We start from the raw sequence: 15,546 nt of genomic DNA on the forward strand, positions 1-15,546 counted from the left end.
TTTCATTACTAGAGAGTCTGATACAATGTAGCCACAAAGTCTTGTAACCATTGGCTCAATTGTATAGTTATGAAATATGGACCAATGCTTGTCATATGTGAATGTGATCCTAAATAAAATATATAACAATCCATTGCTTTAAAATCAGTTGAGCAAAGGTCGCATTTTATTACACCATGCGCTTTGTTCTATCTCACTCACTGAGATGTACAGTTTAGACGATGGTTCACCAAATAACTTGTAATTCTTATAAAGTCAGAGGAAACCAGGCAATGTCTTCCACATGTAAATACTTCAATCAATTACTTTTTGCTTTTGCAAAATAATACATACTACTCACACTGGCTGCATTTATTATAAGGATTGTGCTTATTTTTAGAATCAGTTTGGGGATGGGGTGAATTTTAGATTATCTCAGTTCGTTTCCCTTTGAGAGAGAGAAAAGCAGAATTAGCTTACCGACTCAGTGCCTGCTGGAGCAATGGTGACCACTGATTTGATATCATTGCCTGAGTCACTAGATGGTTTAATAGCTTCTGCAAAACAAAACAAAACAAAAGGCAAAATATGTTTTTCAATAAAACTGCAGATTGAAGATAATGAATGCTGATCAAAGTGCATAACCTCTATAATAGAGATAAAAACTGATGGAAACAAAAATGATTCATCTGAAATACTTTTAAAAATCAGAGCGAATGAGAGGTAAATTTTATTTTTAAATTACAATAGGAAGTAAAGCAGCAATTTATTTGCAGCACTCAGTATTATGCATTACATAGTTAGTGCAAATGAGATACAGCTGTAGAAAACTCCTATTGGTTAAAACCAGCTTAAGCACAGACTATTCAATGTATCCATATGAGCCATGTTGACTTGTGTAATGAATAATTGCAGTGTTGCCCTATTTCCACACCATTGTAATTCTAAATCTAGTGCTTTCTTGGGTTTGTACCCCACAGTTCTAAGTGGAGCTACTGGTTGAAATATTTCACAAAAAGGGGGTGTTTTTGGTTGTCGAAGAAGGCCACATTTTTAAAAAAATAATTTTTTAAAAAAAATTTGTTGACATTATTAAAATTTTCCATTTTCAAGAAATTTTCCATGACACTCTTTATCAATAGTTTAGACTATTTTAAAATCAATATAGGAATTTAGTTTTGGCACACTTCATTTAGACCCATGAACCTTTAGAAGCTTTGCAGTTCACATCCTAGTAGGTTAATTATACCGAAATAAGCTGGAAGGGAAGGAAAAAAATCTTATTTAAACCTCATAAGTTAACAAGACAGAGATTCAGATGTATGCACTTATCAGCCTTTATGTACTGACCATCGGTAAACTGAAGTGTTCCAAGGTCCATTATCAAGGACTGGTCTTCCTGTAGTGCCATGGCAACCAGCTGCTGAAGGTCTGTAACTGTGAATTTAATTCCTGGTATCTCCTCTTCTTCCTTTGTACTAAGAGGGCTTTTTTCATTTTCAACTTTATTGGAGCCAATAGTTGAGATATCATCCCCAGTGCCCTTTACTTCTGAGCTGTCTCTCTCAAAATTGACAACGTACCGTGCTACAGTGCTGCTTGACCTGCAGTGTAAAAATGCAATGATCAGCTACAACAAAATGAGTTACATGTCAAGCAGACATTTTTAAAAGGATTCCTATAGCCTCCAATATGCCAGAATTGTTCTATAAAAGTAATGTAATCATACTTCTAACCTAATTATCTGAGTTGTTACCTCCAAATTACTTTTTCCACTGCTGAGATTTAAAAAAATTAAATTTAAAAATGTAAAAATTCCATGCACAGAAACACTGGATTCATTAACCAAAAAAAAAAAAAATAATAATCCATTGTTCAAAGAAAATGTAAGAATTGGCAAATATAATCCAATTAAAGCTTAACTGGTGAGCTGCTTGGCTCGTGGGATCGGTAATAGAACATTAAGTCTTTCATTCCTAGGTCATTAACTCAAATACAGTCATAAAGCCATGCTGGCAGTGCCTAAAAGTCATAACCATCTGTTGACTACAAAAGCCTATGTGAAATGAGTTGATGAACTCATTTCAGTTTATAGTGGCGAGGTTCCCAAACTCCCATCCCAATAGGTAATATTGCTAGCAGTCTTAGAAGAGCAGCTAAGGACTTAATATGCATGGAAAGCAAAAGTAGCTTTTCACAATTTAAGTTAGTTCTTTCAGGTCATGGGTGAGTCATGTAAATTGGTCCATCTTGGAGAAACTTGCAGTATTGCTGCTGTGGATGTTCCTGTTCAATGAGTACACAGAAGATGTGATCGGCAGGACTATTAATCTGTCACTTTTCATAAGCAGTAAATACACAGTTTTTTTACAAAAGTAACAAACATTCATTCTAAAAACAGAAATTGTGGAACAGCTTTCCACAATGATGAATAACTGAAGGTCTCTTATCTGGGATGTGCTATGAATTTACATTTATAATACATGGCAAAAATCCAGTAAAGATGTAGGCCATTTTTGTTGTAAATCAGATTAAATAACAAATCTTATTCTCCAGCAGCATTTTTAGGCTGGAAGAAAATATTCTAGTTATATTACCAGTTAAGAATGAGAGCCAGTTTGCCTCTTATCAAATCATTCTCGGAGACAAAGCTGGCCTTTTTGCGCAACTTCTGTCTCAACTGGGAACTGAAGTTGCAAATTAGATCTTACTACTTACTGAAGGGAATGTGTATGTGGAAACAGAACTAGCAAGCAGCTGTCATGCCAAAAATACTTTTTAAAACATAATTTAAAGTATGACATTTTCACCTTCTCTACTTAAACCTTATGTTGTATAGAGGTATCTTTAGCTGTTCAAATCAATGTTATGCTGCTTATCTAGTAGAGTGATTTAGGCTAAAGAATTTTCGTCCCTCTTCATAGATAGGGTGTTACACTTTGATTAAATGAGCCTTTTAAATGAAGGTGGAAGCCATGCTTCTTATTTACCACAGATTCTGTATCTGAGCAAAAGACAAATTAATTCACTTTGCCACATTAATAAATCGTGTTTTATCAAATTATTCACTATATATATTTTTTTTTAAAAATGTTGCTGAATTACCCATCTTTTTCCATATTCCGGCTTCATTTCATCACACAGGATAGGACATAATAATGGATTGCAAAAGAGAAAGAAAAGATTCATGTAAACTGTTAAGCCAGGCAGTCATATATCACATTTATCTCAGGACAATTTATCTTTTACCTATCCTTTGTCATCTTTATTTCAATGTGAAAAATGTCAGCCTGCTGTCCATCATTACACATTTTCCCTCCATCTTGCTGCTCTGTCTGTGTGTGAGAGCAGGAATTTTACTGTACTCTATTGCTCAAAGATTTGCACTCCCAGTCTCATTACAAATGACACAGTCTGTGGTGCTGTCAGTCCTAATCTGCACCTCCCCAGTGGAGTTCAATACAACAGAGAAGCTGGAACCAAGACTGTGACTGGCTGCTATCCAAATTTAAGCCTCAGAAGTAACCTGACCTATTAATTACCTACCATGTACAGTTATGAAGGTCATGTCTGACGCTTCTAGAATTTAATGACAGACATAACACTCTGTTGTTGTTTCCCTGATGAATCCTCTAGTCCAGCCATAATGAAGCCCTTAAGCTACCACACACACAGAGCCCTGTACCCAACAGAGCAGCAACCCCTGCTGCAGACCCCACAAAACAGTTTTCTTGTCAGTCAAGGATGAATGAGGAGGGAAACCCTCATGGAGCAAATCAGAGCTGTTCTCTAATTCTCACAAGGTGGCATCATTACTAAGTGGTCCAGTGTACTCCTTACCTCTTCCAGACTGGTGAATATGTTGGCTTCTCAACTCTATCAGCCCCTACTGACCTGAGAATAAGATACCAGCACAGGTACTGATCTCAGGTTGCTTGGAGCCGTTCCTTAGAGATATGACTAAGGGCTTGTCTTGACTACAGGCTAAATCGGCGCTGCTGTGATCGATGCAGCACGCATCAATTTAGGGGGTCTGGTGTAGACACCGCTGTAAATTGATCTAAGCTACATGACTTAAGTTATGTATCTTAAGTAACTTAACTAGCGTAACTTAGATCGATTTACCTCATTAGTGTAGACCAGGCCTCAATGTAAGATGTTGGTGCTTAGTGTTCGTCAGATTTGGTCTTTAAATGGCAGGGTGGAGCACTGGGGCATTTAGCTGGCTCAGTTGAATGTTCTTCAGCAGGGAAAGGTAAACAATAAACTTTTTGAAAATGAAAGCATATTTTAACCCAATATTGACATGTACTCACTATTTGGAAAGACTATGTGACTTGCCGCAGAACAATTTGGGGAAGGTCTAGCTTTCTCTGTAGGGAGCAGTGCTTGAATGAGTGTAACCCCTCCCCTTCCCTAAAGTACTTTGGCTTCCTCTGTCTGAGGTTCTATATACTTTGTAGGGCAAATTAGCTAAGTCAAACAAGACTTGACCTGTCAAAAATGGCAAAACACCCTATGCATCAGAAATAATGTACATGCTCTGTGTACAATGTACAGTGTCTTTGTTTGCATAGAAAAATTAATTAGTACATAAATCGTGAGCAGTTTTCCAAAACTGCATGATAGAAATTAAAATTGTCAGGAAATTGCATGATAGAATCAGGCCTCATTGGAGAGTACTCGGTGTAAAGCTTATATAACTTCTTTAACCCTTTTGCTGCGGGTCCTTTCTGCAGCTTCTGTGCTGCTGAAGAACAGATTTGGGACCTCTAGAAATGCCAGAATTTTGTGGGAATGCCAGCATGGAATGTTGGCACTGCATAGGTAGTATACCTGGTAGAATAAAAGGACTAACACTTACCACAGTGATTTCTTATTCTAGGTATGGAAAAATTTAGTTGTGTCTTACATGGCAGTAATTTTTATTAAATGCTAACTTTTTAACGGTGACCACTGTCCCTGAGGCAGCAGACAGGTGTGAAGCAGTTAAATCTCTTAAAGCATCTCAACTTCAATGCAGGCAGAAGCTTCAACCTGTACTCTATTTCCATGAAGATTGAAGACAGCAAAGGCCAAGTCTAAAGCAGCATCTCCATTAACATAACTTACTGTCTAGGATTCTTCACCATAACTTGAGTTTTGCTCTCTACCCACAGGAGATGTGCCCTTTTGGCATTCATTAGAAGTAGGGTGAGGCCTCAGGAGAAGTTTTCAATAGCAGGAGATTCTCTGTAACTGTGTTCACTATGACAAAGTTCCCTTATAATATAACACATCTGCTTAAAATTAGTCTCTTCTCCAGTTTAATTGATGCAGCAGCATGCTTTTTAGCAACGGCTTGTGCATAGGATAGTGTCCCCTCAATTTTTATTCCTGCTTCATTCAACTGACTTCACATAAAATGCTGCAAAGTGGCACACTAAAAATGAACATAAATGTCTTCGCTTCTGTAAAGATTAAAAATAAAATCACCTTGACGACATTCAATTTAGATGATGAAGTTAGAAAAATCATTAGTGCACGGAAGCCAAAATCACATATGATCCAAAAACGCAAACAAACTTCCTAATTCTGAACAGATTTGCAAGTCCTGTTGCTGCAGACCATGATTCTCACTGTAGTGACAGAATAGATTGCAAATGTGTCAGAAGAGTGCCTATTGGATCCCAGGCATCTTTGTATTGGTTGCCCTTCCTTGTAAGATAAAATAATTCCCTGGACAAACTAAGGGAATTGTGATAGAGTGCTGAATGTTTTTTCCTGACTGTTCTGCAATAATCAGTTTCTTCTCATTTTTTTGGTCTATCAAAAAGTTTAACAATTTATTTCCATTCTGTTTTGCCTTTTCTTTTCCGGTAATTCTGCAGAGAGGAAAACTAGGAAGGAGTGAGTAACTCTGTAAGAGTAGGGTATGATGGGAACATCCTTCAAAGCATTAAAAGGTGTTACTCAAAGGAAATTAATCTGGTGGAGGTGCTGATAGAGGAAGGACCTATATGAACTGCAGGATTCCAGACCTAGGTTGGGAGACCAAGTTCTGGTCTTTGCATTTGATCCCCCCCCCGGAACATTATTTTGTATTTTTTATTAATATTTGTAAATGGGGAGGTAATGCGTGTGTTTATATTTTCATGCTATGAGCTACAGATTGTTGATGATTGTGAGACAGATGAACTTTAAAACAGCTGCAGATTCTTTATTAATAAGCTACAAGACAGCTTGGAGTAATAGTAAATGTACGTGGAAGTTTAAAAAATCAAGATTGTATTAAAAAAACAAGTGAGACTCTTTGAATAGTGTGGAATGAACCTATTGCAAAAAAAAATCACAGATTGTATGAATATATCATAAAAGTACCCAGTACAATAAAGCGGCGTACAGCAACTGCCCTGCCTCGTACAGAACACTCTCGAGTAACTGCCTAATTACATTTCCTAATGTAACCTTCCATTGCTGAGCCATTTTTCTGTGAGCTGTAAGGGGCACATGATTAATGCACAAAACAATAGTCTGAAGAGACAGGCATACTCCCAGAACCCTTTTCCTTCCTTAAGTAGTTTGAGATAGGTTAACACAAGGCTGCTGGCAAATAACAAATGGCAGGTGATGTGCATATTAATGGGTCCCTGAAATAGCATTTCTGTTTTCCAGAGGGAATCTGAAACTCTTTTTCCTTCTCTTTTTTTAATAATCTAAAGGTCTCAATCTCATTTGGAAGTATTTGTCTGTGCTATTCTCCATTCTTATTACAAGGAGTCCCAAAGAGCTAATTTATGTTTACAGCCACATACTTTCTACAACAAAATTGCTTGTAATAGTCCTTTCGTGATGGGGAGGGAATCCTAGCCGTAAATAGAATGAGTCTTGTTTTCTTACTTACCTAAATCCTAACACATGAATTTCTTTGAATCCTGGAAGTTTCTCAAATATCTTTTGCATCTATAGAAAAGCATAAACTCATTAAATCCATGTAAGTTCCGCTGTTAGAGAATAGTGAATAACTGCTGTCAATGGGCACAGTTTGAATGCTTGAAATGTAACATTTAGGATTTCAGAAAATGCTTAGGAAATTGTGCCATTTGTATTTTTATTGATATGTTTTGTTGTTCAACTTAGACATGATTTGGCTTTGTAAATGTCTGTACTACCTGATGAGCAGAAAGCAATATAAAATGCTGCTTTTTCAGTGAGAATAATTGTGTGAATTAGTGGTAGCCAAGTTCATAATAGAGCAAGTCAAATAGTATTCATTGAACCAAGTATTTGATTTATTTTGACGGCTTTTTGTTCATGAATCATTTGCAAACCTGTCCCGTTAGTTGTAAATTATTAATTATTCAAAAGTATTCACTGAATTTAGCAGATTGTGGGTTGTTTGCAAACTGCTTATGAACTGATCCCTTTGACTGTTTTCTATTCATTGTGTTTGGGTGGTCACACAGTAGACTTTCTGCTCCCTAAACAGATAACTGAAACTCTTTAATGTGAGAACAGGCAATAATGAAGAGAAAATAATGGATAAAAACATGTCTATGATATGCATTTGTCCAGCTGTAGAGGTTTATAAGCATCTTCATTAATACCTGGTGGTCACAAATAATGATCACCACAAATCAGAGTGAATTGAATTCATGAATGCCTTAACAAATCTGTGTTTTCTCATTTATGGTAACCTTTACACAATATATTAAATGATATATTGTATGTACTTATATTATGTAAATTGGATAAACTCCTGGTTTAAACACACATTTTCAAAGAACTATCTGATTAACAGCCTGGTTCTGGAAAAGACTGAGGACATCAGCCAGGGTGCTGAATGCTCTCATTCTGCTAATGAAGCCCTTTGTAGTGCTGAGTTCCTTGAACTCCCAAGACAATGAACAGCACATTAAGGAATAAGGCCCTAATACATCAGCACATCATTTACAAGGTACATGAATTAGTGTAACCAACAGGTCTTTTCCATCTCTTCTTAGTATTATTCTGCATAAATCTTGCTGAAATTGCTGTCCTCTTTCTATTCATGGTGGATGGGTCTTGAGCTGATTTTCTTCACCACACCAGTGGCCTTCAAAATGGTACCCTCCATTGAGGTGAAGGGGGAGGTGACTTAAAAGACTCGACCTGAGTATTTAGGTTCTCATATGTTGCCCAGCCTTCCCCTCTTGAGTTTCTCTTGGCTAATTGCTGTGATTTGTCAGTTGCTGCCAGATTTCTTGTTTGCCCCTCGGTTCCCCCAGTGCCATGGTGATGTTATGAAGGATTTTTTTCTCACTCATGAAATGACACAGTCAGTGTATGTTTCTCATCTTCCTCAGAGCACACAGGAGATCTGGCCTAGGATTCTTTGTGAGACTTAATTAATTGTCACAACTTTTTGCAGGTATCCAGTGCAGGTTAAGGAAGGTAGTAGGTGGCCAGTATGCCATCCTAGTTCCAGAAGGTTAAGGAAGGTAGTAGGTGGCCAGTATGCCATCCTAGTTCCAGAGTTGGCTACATGGCATCTGCCTAGAAGTCTTTCTCTGCATTACTGGAGGAGTGGAGGATTTCATATCTAGTGCAGAGAATGGCACCTCTTATCTAGAACTCATCCCTCACATGAGGAAAGAGCAAGAGAGATCTGGGAACCACCTCAATCTTGATCTTGGATTGTCTTGATGTGGGGGGTGGAGGAGTAGGTGTAGCCTCATCCTAATGATTATCAAATTGCCATGCAAACATGGAGCCTAATGTAAGGCACTGGACTTGCCCTGCTGCTTACTTGTTAGCAGGGGACTCTTTGCAGTCCTTCCTTGGTTCTGTTTGTGTTATAATCAATAAAATTACAGCACTGCTTTAATCATATGTGTAGTGTCTTATTTCCTGCCTTCTCCAAGCGAAAGTTAGTTTGTCTACATAAACAAACATATGTGAACTTCATTTTCATCCAATTTTTTGCAAAGCTGTTAGTGTTCACATTTGTGCCACAAACATCTACAATGACTTAAATCTCTTTTGCTATGTTTTGGGCTATGTTATGAGCTCATGGATGTTTGGGTCCCAACAGTCCCCTCCCTAAAAAGAGCTGAATTAGAATTTGTGAATGAGGTTTCAGAGCTAGTTGAGTTCACACTGCTGGTTCTAACCTGCTTACCCACACTCCACTAATGCACTTCCAGTTCTACCTGGTGATAAGATCACCCTTTGCCTCCCGTGTACTATATTTGGAGAAAGGCATGCCAGCTGTCCCATATGGTGCTAGCATGTGAACTGTTTTACTGTTCAGTACTGCATGTCAGAAACATAGCTGCATAGCCTTTAAAATGGTAAGATGAAGTTTCACAAAAAGGAGGATACTTGAATAATCAAAACCCCTTTTCTCTTGTTTCTTTCTTATGAAAATACTGTAGAAACTCCTAAACAAAGCAACCAAAAGACACAGATATGAGGTAGCCCCAGTATATGTGCTGCAAAGAAAAGTCTGCAAGCAACCTTTACTAATGAGATACACTTAGATATCTTGGGAGAAGCAGCTGCTTATTAGCTCTGTCAATACTCCCTTTGCAGTTTCATTGTGAGTATCTACAATTGATTAAGAATGAGTATAGCTGCGGAGAACTCACAAAGGAACACTGGAGAAACTGGCACTAACTTTTGGTTAATTTTATTAAGCAAGCCTCCTGGAGACCACCTCATCATTATGTGCTAAGTATGAAATTGCTAACTGAAGATGCAGTTAGCATTATTAATGATATAAATACACCACTGCTGCTCTAGTTGACAGTAAAATAACTAGAAGAGGCGGTGCTTTCAGTCCCTTGGCTGCTTGCTCCCAAAAGTAGTTCAGACAACAGTAGCTAATTTCTTTCAACATCTGTATTAAAGTGCTCATTAGGTTTATTGTGAAAATTAAATTACTACAAAGCACTGTCCATTAATTCCTGATTAGGCCCAAATGACTCTCCTAATGTTGAAGTGGGGCTAATGCTCTACTGATTGGTAATCTACAGATATACTACGGAACAGATGCCGGAATTCTTGTTAGACTGATGGATGAACAGATATTTCAAGCAAGAGATGTCTATGCTTGGGGGAAAGTGCAACAGGCAGGGACAATAGGAGTTGTCTGTTTCAAATGAGGGCAGTTCCTATTTATTATTTATATTGCAGTAGCACCTAGAGCCATCAACTAGAGCAGGCCCTTATTGTGCTAGGGGCTGTACAAACATAGATGACGGTCCATGCCCCGAAGACCTTACTGTCTAAAAGCTTGGGAAAGACTTTATGCTTTGAAACAAAGTATTCAAGGCTCATGGGCAGATTTTCAGCAGGTGGAAGTTTGTCATAGCTCCATTGATTCCATGGAACTATGACAATCTACACATAGCTGAAGACCTGCCCCTGTCTGTTTACTATATGGTTGTACTTGCTTAGTTCTGGCCAGGGCTCATATGAACGACTGAATGTAAAGAATAATACCAATATGTCATCCTACTACTAATACTATAATACTAATAATTTTGTAATGCTGGGGCATCCACGTTTGTGGCAGGAAAGTAAAACCTTCTGTGGCAGTCTTTTCTTCAACAATTCTTGTTGCACTAATTTGATATTGGCCTGAAGTTTAGGAAGGATTTTGTGTTGATTAAGAGACCATGAAGTACAGCAGAAACTATTGAATTCTTGTGTTAATGCCCCATGGTAACCTGCAGCAATTCCATGGAAACCTACATTATTGTAAGATATTACTGTTCGTTAACAAGACAGTACTCTGTAATATAGTACTCTGAGAGGTCTCCAATGTATGCGAGGCTTTGTTTTTAACATTGTGAATATGATGCAGTTGTTTCTTGTTATAAACAAATGTCATGTACAAGACCCATTCTTTAGCATTGGGTCAACTCTCTTACCTGATGTTGAAATTTTCCCGCTAGTTCCTGGTACTGTGGGGAGTTGGGATCATTCAGCTCTGTTGTGTACTCCTGATTGATGAGAGTGACACTGAACTCTACCATCTGCTCCACCGGGAGTTCTGGGACTGTATTAGTGACCTCTGGCTCCAGTCCCTGGGACAAAGGGAGAGGAAATGAGCTTCATGGAGGGAAAATATGAAGACAAAGTAATTTCTTTAAACACTTTAGTACCTTTAATGGGTACAAAGACTTTTTACTCTTGCTACAGAAGAGGTTTCTCAAATATATCTTATCAAAAGGATTTCTAATTATTATTTTTAAATTATTCATTTTGGCACAGAGTTAGCTGATATGTTTACTCCACAAAGTGCTTTCAGGGAGAACAACAGAACAAGAAAGAACAAAAGTAATGTCTGCATCAGAAAGCATGCTATGTTTCTCCTATGAAGCAGGCTCAAAATGGCAGCTGCCTCTAGACTAGGGAAGGGGGCTTTACTCCATTTAAAGAAAAAAAAAGTCTTAGTATTGGGCCTGATTCTTCCCTCACTTATAAAAGTTTTTGTTCACTGTATCTTCAGGGAGTTACTTCTGGTTTACACCATTGTATGTGATAAGAGAATCAGGCCCTCTGTTACAAAATGAATGGTGTTATAAATTTTTTTTCGAGATCCCACAATCATTAGAGTGCAATATAGATCTGTACCTTTCCTTTTTCCTCTCCCCACTTTTTTGGCAATTTATCTGACATCTGCGTAAGGGTCAGATAAAGCTTTTTGTGGAAACAACATAGGTTTGAACCTTGCTGTGTCTCAGCTTGCCCATGTAGTTACCTTTAGCACTTCATACAAACATTCTGCTTTTGTTTACCACTGTTTAACCTTATTCACAATTAGGTTCAAAGGCATCACTGCCAACTCTTTTGATTTTATTGCAACTCGAGCAATTTTGGGATATTTTTTTTACCTATCTTATGAAAACATGGTGAAAAGGCACCTATTTATGAATTTTCCCTCATTCAAAATGTCCACAATCTCCTATAACTGTCAATGGGGCTGAAGCCAGATAGATGGCTGCCATTTCCCTGAAGGCTATCTGCAAGAAGAAGTGAGGCTGCCCTTAATAAAGATGGCTGCTGCCTTCCTCTGTTTTCAGTAAGATTGAAAACATGTCCCCAGGCAAAATGGCTGCCACTCTGTGGTTCAGGGGGCTAGATAGGATACAGGGACAGTGAGGCGCAGCAGACACACTGTGAAGGGTGACTGGGGAGAGTGAGGGGGAGCAGGGCACTGGGAGGAGCAGAAGTTTAGTGGTTGCCGGGGAGACGGGATGGGGGGTTTGAAGAGTAGGAGGCAGGTTGAGCAGGTTGCAGTGGACAGTGATGCAGCGGTGGATGGAGGGGATAGATGGGCAGCATCCTCAGCCTAGGGGTAGTGGTGGGTAAGGGGAGTCCCCTCTGAGCAGCCATGGGAGGTGGTGTTCCTAACTCTTATGCACTGATTGCAAGTCATGGGATTTTGGTGCCTGCAGGAGGAGCTGTCGAGATAACATGAGATGCTCCTCTAATCCTGTGATTTTCTTCAGTGCTGGGCATGTGGGCAGAGCTTTGTGTGAGATCCTTTAGGCTAAGGACACAGACCTGCCCTGCCCCTGAGCCCTGCCTTCAGGTATGGCCCTAGAGCAGAGAGAAGGGCAATGGGAGTCAGTGAAGAGGGGAGTCAGGGAAAAGCTGCTGCGAGGTCCTGAGCCTCAGACCAAGCAGCAGCACTTCCCTTCTTCCACTGCCTTAGGACTTCTCCTTTACTTGGGATCCAGGTAGAGGAAAAGCCCAGGGAGACAGCGAGGCAGGTGAAGGCAGGAGTCAAGAAAGAAATAGGAAGTGAAGGCAGTTCCCCTTTCTTATTGGTGAGGAGAAGGCAAGTGGAGTTTCCATCTGAGCAGCCAGGGAGCGGCATGCATTTTGTGTGCATTAAAAATGGATTTTTCAACCTGAAATTATTATACACACAGTAGAGGAGAGTTTAAAAAGTCAGACAGACTAAAAAACATGGTTTGTAGGGCAAATATCATGATTTTTTGGGGATCTGTCTCATCACTTTTGCTCTCTTTAGAGAATCCAATGCATGCTTTTTGATCTCTTGAGGTTGGCAAAACTGCAGAGGTGCAAATGAGAACAGAATTTGGGCTACTGTTGTTTTTAATTTGTTGTTAGACACTTTAATACTATGATTTTAAACACAATACTTCATTAACCAGCTAAAGTGTACTGCTCATTGGGGAGGCAGGAGGAGGGAAACCACTTTTGGCCCTTTCAGAAAGAATTTTGAACTTAGCCCATATTTAGTGTTATTTATTCATATATTTTTAAGGCTAGAAGAGTCCTTTATGATCACCTAGTCTGACCTGCATAACACAGGCCATAGAATTTCACCCTGTAATTCCTATATCTAGCCCACTAACTTGTGCCTGAATTGGAGCATTCAGGACAGTGGACTTATATGCTTTTAAGAACTGCATCCTCAAACTTTAAAGATTTCAAGTAATGGAGAATCCACCATCTCCCTTGGTAAATTGTTCAACTTGTTAATTTACAACTTGGTATTATAGATGTTGCTCCTGGATACCTGTGGAATACAGGCATTTCTAAAGTCAGTGTAAAGATTCCAATCTTCTTCTATTTCAAATCCTTCTTCAAGACTCCTGTGGTAATCAGTAACACTGACCCATATCAGTACAATTCCATTGCCAAACCAATTGTATTTGAAAATAAATGCTGTAAAAGAGTATAGTCTTCTCTGTTTCCCAGTGGGTTTTCTATTATCTGCCTATTAAAAATGTAAGGAACTTGGAGCAAGGACCATCTCGCCATCGTCTTTGTCTTGTACACTATTGAACATAGTGTTAATGCTTAAAAATGTGACGCTTTTTTATATTTCATGGACATTTCAGCCCTTCTGCAAGGCCAAAAATGCTTTTGCCTCATGTATAAGACGATATTACAGGAAGTGTATAAATCAAGAGATATGACCCAAAAGAACTGCAGGCTGATCAAACTTAGTCCCACAGACAGGTGGGTTTTCTTTTTCCACTGTCAACTACGTTGGCGTTGGGCTGCTGGAGAGATTTGTCCCAGAACTGAGCAGCTGGGTTTTGGTAGCTGCCAGGAACAAGCAGAACAAGAGACTTGCTCTATTATGATGGTGACAGAGGAGAAAGAGACAAAAGGAGCACTTTACATACAATCAAGGATAAGTAAAACCAAGTGTATGTATGTGCCAGCATATTCTACAGTGGCACGGTACGTGCGGTGGTGTTGTGCAATTATTCGTCAAGATGCCTCAGTTTTAGATTAACGTATGCTGTATGCAGTGCATACAAAAGTCTGTGGTTTCAATGGCTTGTCAGAAAGGGAGGTGGATGATTCGGTGTCCGTCTACAACAAGTGCAGGACCAAAGAATACATAAATTTTTATCACTACTACCGTTGCTCTTGGAAGCAGTTCCATGAGGGGGCTACTACCAAGGACTTGGGTGAAGGGAGAATGGAGAGAGAGCCTACAACATGGCAACGTTAATTTATTTTGAAGTGTATTGGGGCTCTGGATTACTAGAAACAAATGACTTTTGTGCAGCTCTTTCCCCTCCACAGATAATAAAGAGTTGAGGGTCAGATTTTTAAAGGTACTTAGGTGCCTCACTTTAACAAGGCACCTAACTACCTTTAAAAAAACTGGCCCTAAATGAATTAAAACTTTTTTGTCTGCTTTGCCCCGGTGAATTAAATGTGATTGATAGTAGTGATAGAAAAGAAACAATCAGTTGCAATTTCCCTGATTTCACTGCCTAAGTAGAATGAAAAGCCTATGCAGATGAGTTTTTAAAAGCCAGTCAGTTTTTTTGCAGTGCTGTATAGAGGTATTTCTGTCAGTAAGAGGGGACTCTTTGCATCCCTGAACCGCTGAAGCCCTTGGTGCCTGTTTGCTCTGGAGAGCTGTTGGGGAAGATTTCTGTGTCACACTTGGTTGCTAACAAGGTAGAAAGGCCAGATGGAGTGGCGATACTCTTGCCTGTTCCACTGTGCAGTACAGAGCTCAGAGTGTGAATTTTCACTGCTTTTACATAAAACAGTGGGATTACAAAATTGTGTAATTAGGCCTAACATCCTTGATTCAAAGAAAAAGAGGGAGAACTATGCTTCAAAGAACTATAATGTCTGTATATTTTGGACACTCATAAGCAGGAACCATTATTCATGATTAGCGTACAGAAGAGAGGCTAATAAAACCCTTGAATCTTAATTGAAGTGAATAGAAAATAGCACTAACGGCTGTGAACTGCAGAGTTCTACAAACAACATTTATTTATTTATTTATTTGCCAATTTACTGTAAAGAGAGGTGAATCAATAGTAAATAGGATATTAGACAGTCCTCACCTTCACAGGAGTCTTTGTGTCATTGACAATTTCGTTGCGTAGTGTGCCATTAGGAGCTGATGCATATGGAGGTGGAGATACGTTAGGGGCACCTGCTGGGATTCAAAATAAAAAGGAAGTGAGAAAGGGACATTCATTTGCAAAATGGCAAAAATAAGTCACCTTTCTCTTTTGCTTAGCTACCAACTGACAGAAAATGCACTTCCTAATTTCCTGTGTGTGTGTGTGTGTGTGTGAG

The 15,546-nt window shown here is 39.0% G+C and overlaps 1 protein-coding gene across 1 annotated transcript in view; it reads right to left on the minus strand.

Annotated features, from left to right (window-relative positions):
* The window catches only part of IMPG1 (interphotoreceptor matrix proteoglycan 1), an 89,160-nt gene that overhangs the window by 44,942 nt on the left and 28,672 nt on the right, over nt 1–15,546 (minus strand). Inside the window, exons 6-11 of the mRNA XM_077811622.1 lie at nt 15,309–15,400; nt 10,875–11,021; nt 6,863–6,921; nt 3,085–3,105; nt 1,330–1,583; nt 460–536 (exon numbers count right to left, since the gene is read on the minus strand). Of these exons, the coding sequence (XP_077667748.1) occupies nt 460–536; nt 1,330–1,583; nt 3,085–3,105; nt 6,863–6,921; nt 10,875–11,021; nt 15,309–15,400 (650 nt within the window). The remainder of the gene's footprint in view (nt 1–459; nt 537–1,329; nt 1,584–3,084; nt 3,106–6,862; nt 6,922–10,874; nt 11,022–15,308; nt 15,401–15,546) is intronic.

Source organism: Eretmochelys imbricata, chromosome 3 (genome assembly GCF_965152235.1).
Source record: "Eretmochelys imbricata isolate rEreImb1 chromosome 3, rEreImb1.hap1, whole genome shotgun sequence".
Classification (NCBI taxonomy): Eukaryota; Metazoa; Chordata; order Testudines; family Cheloniidae; genus Eretmochelys; species Eretmochelys imbricata.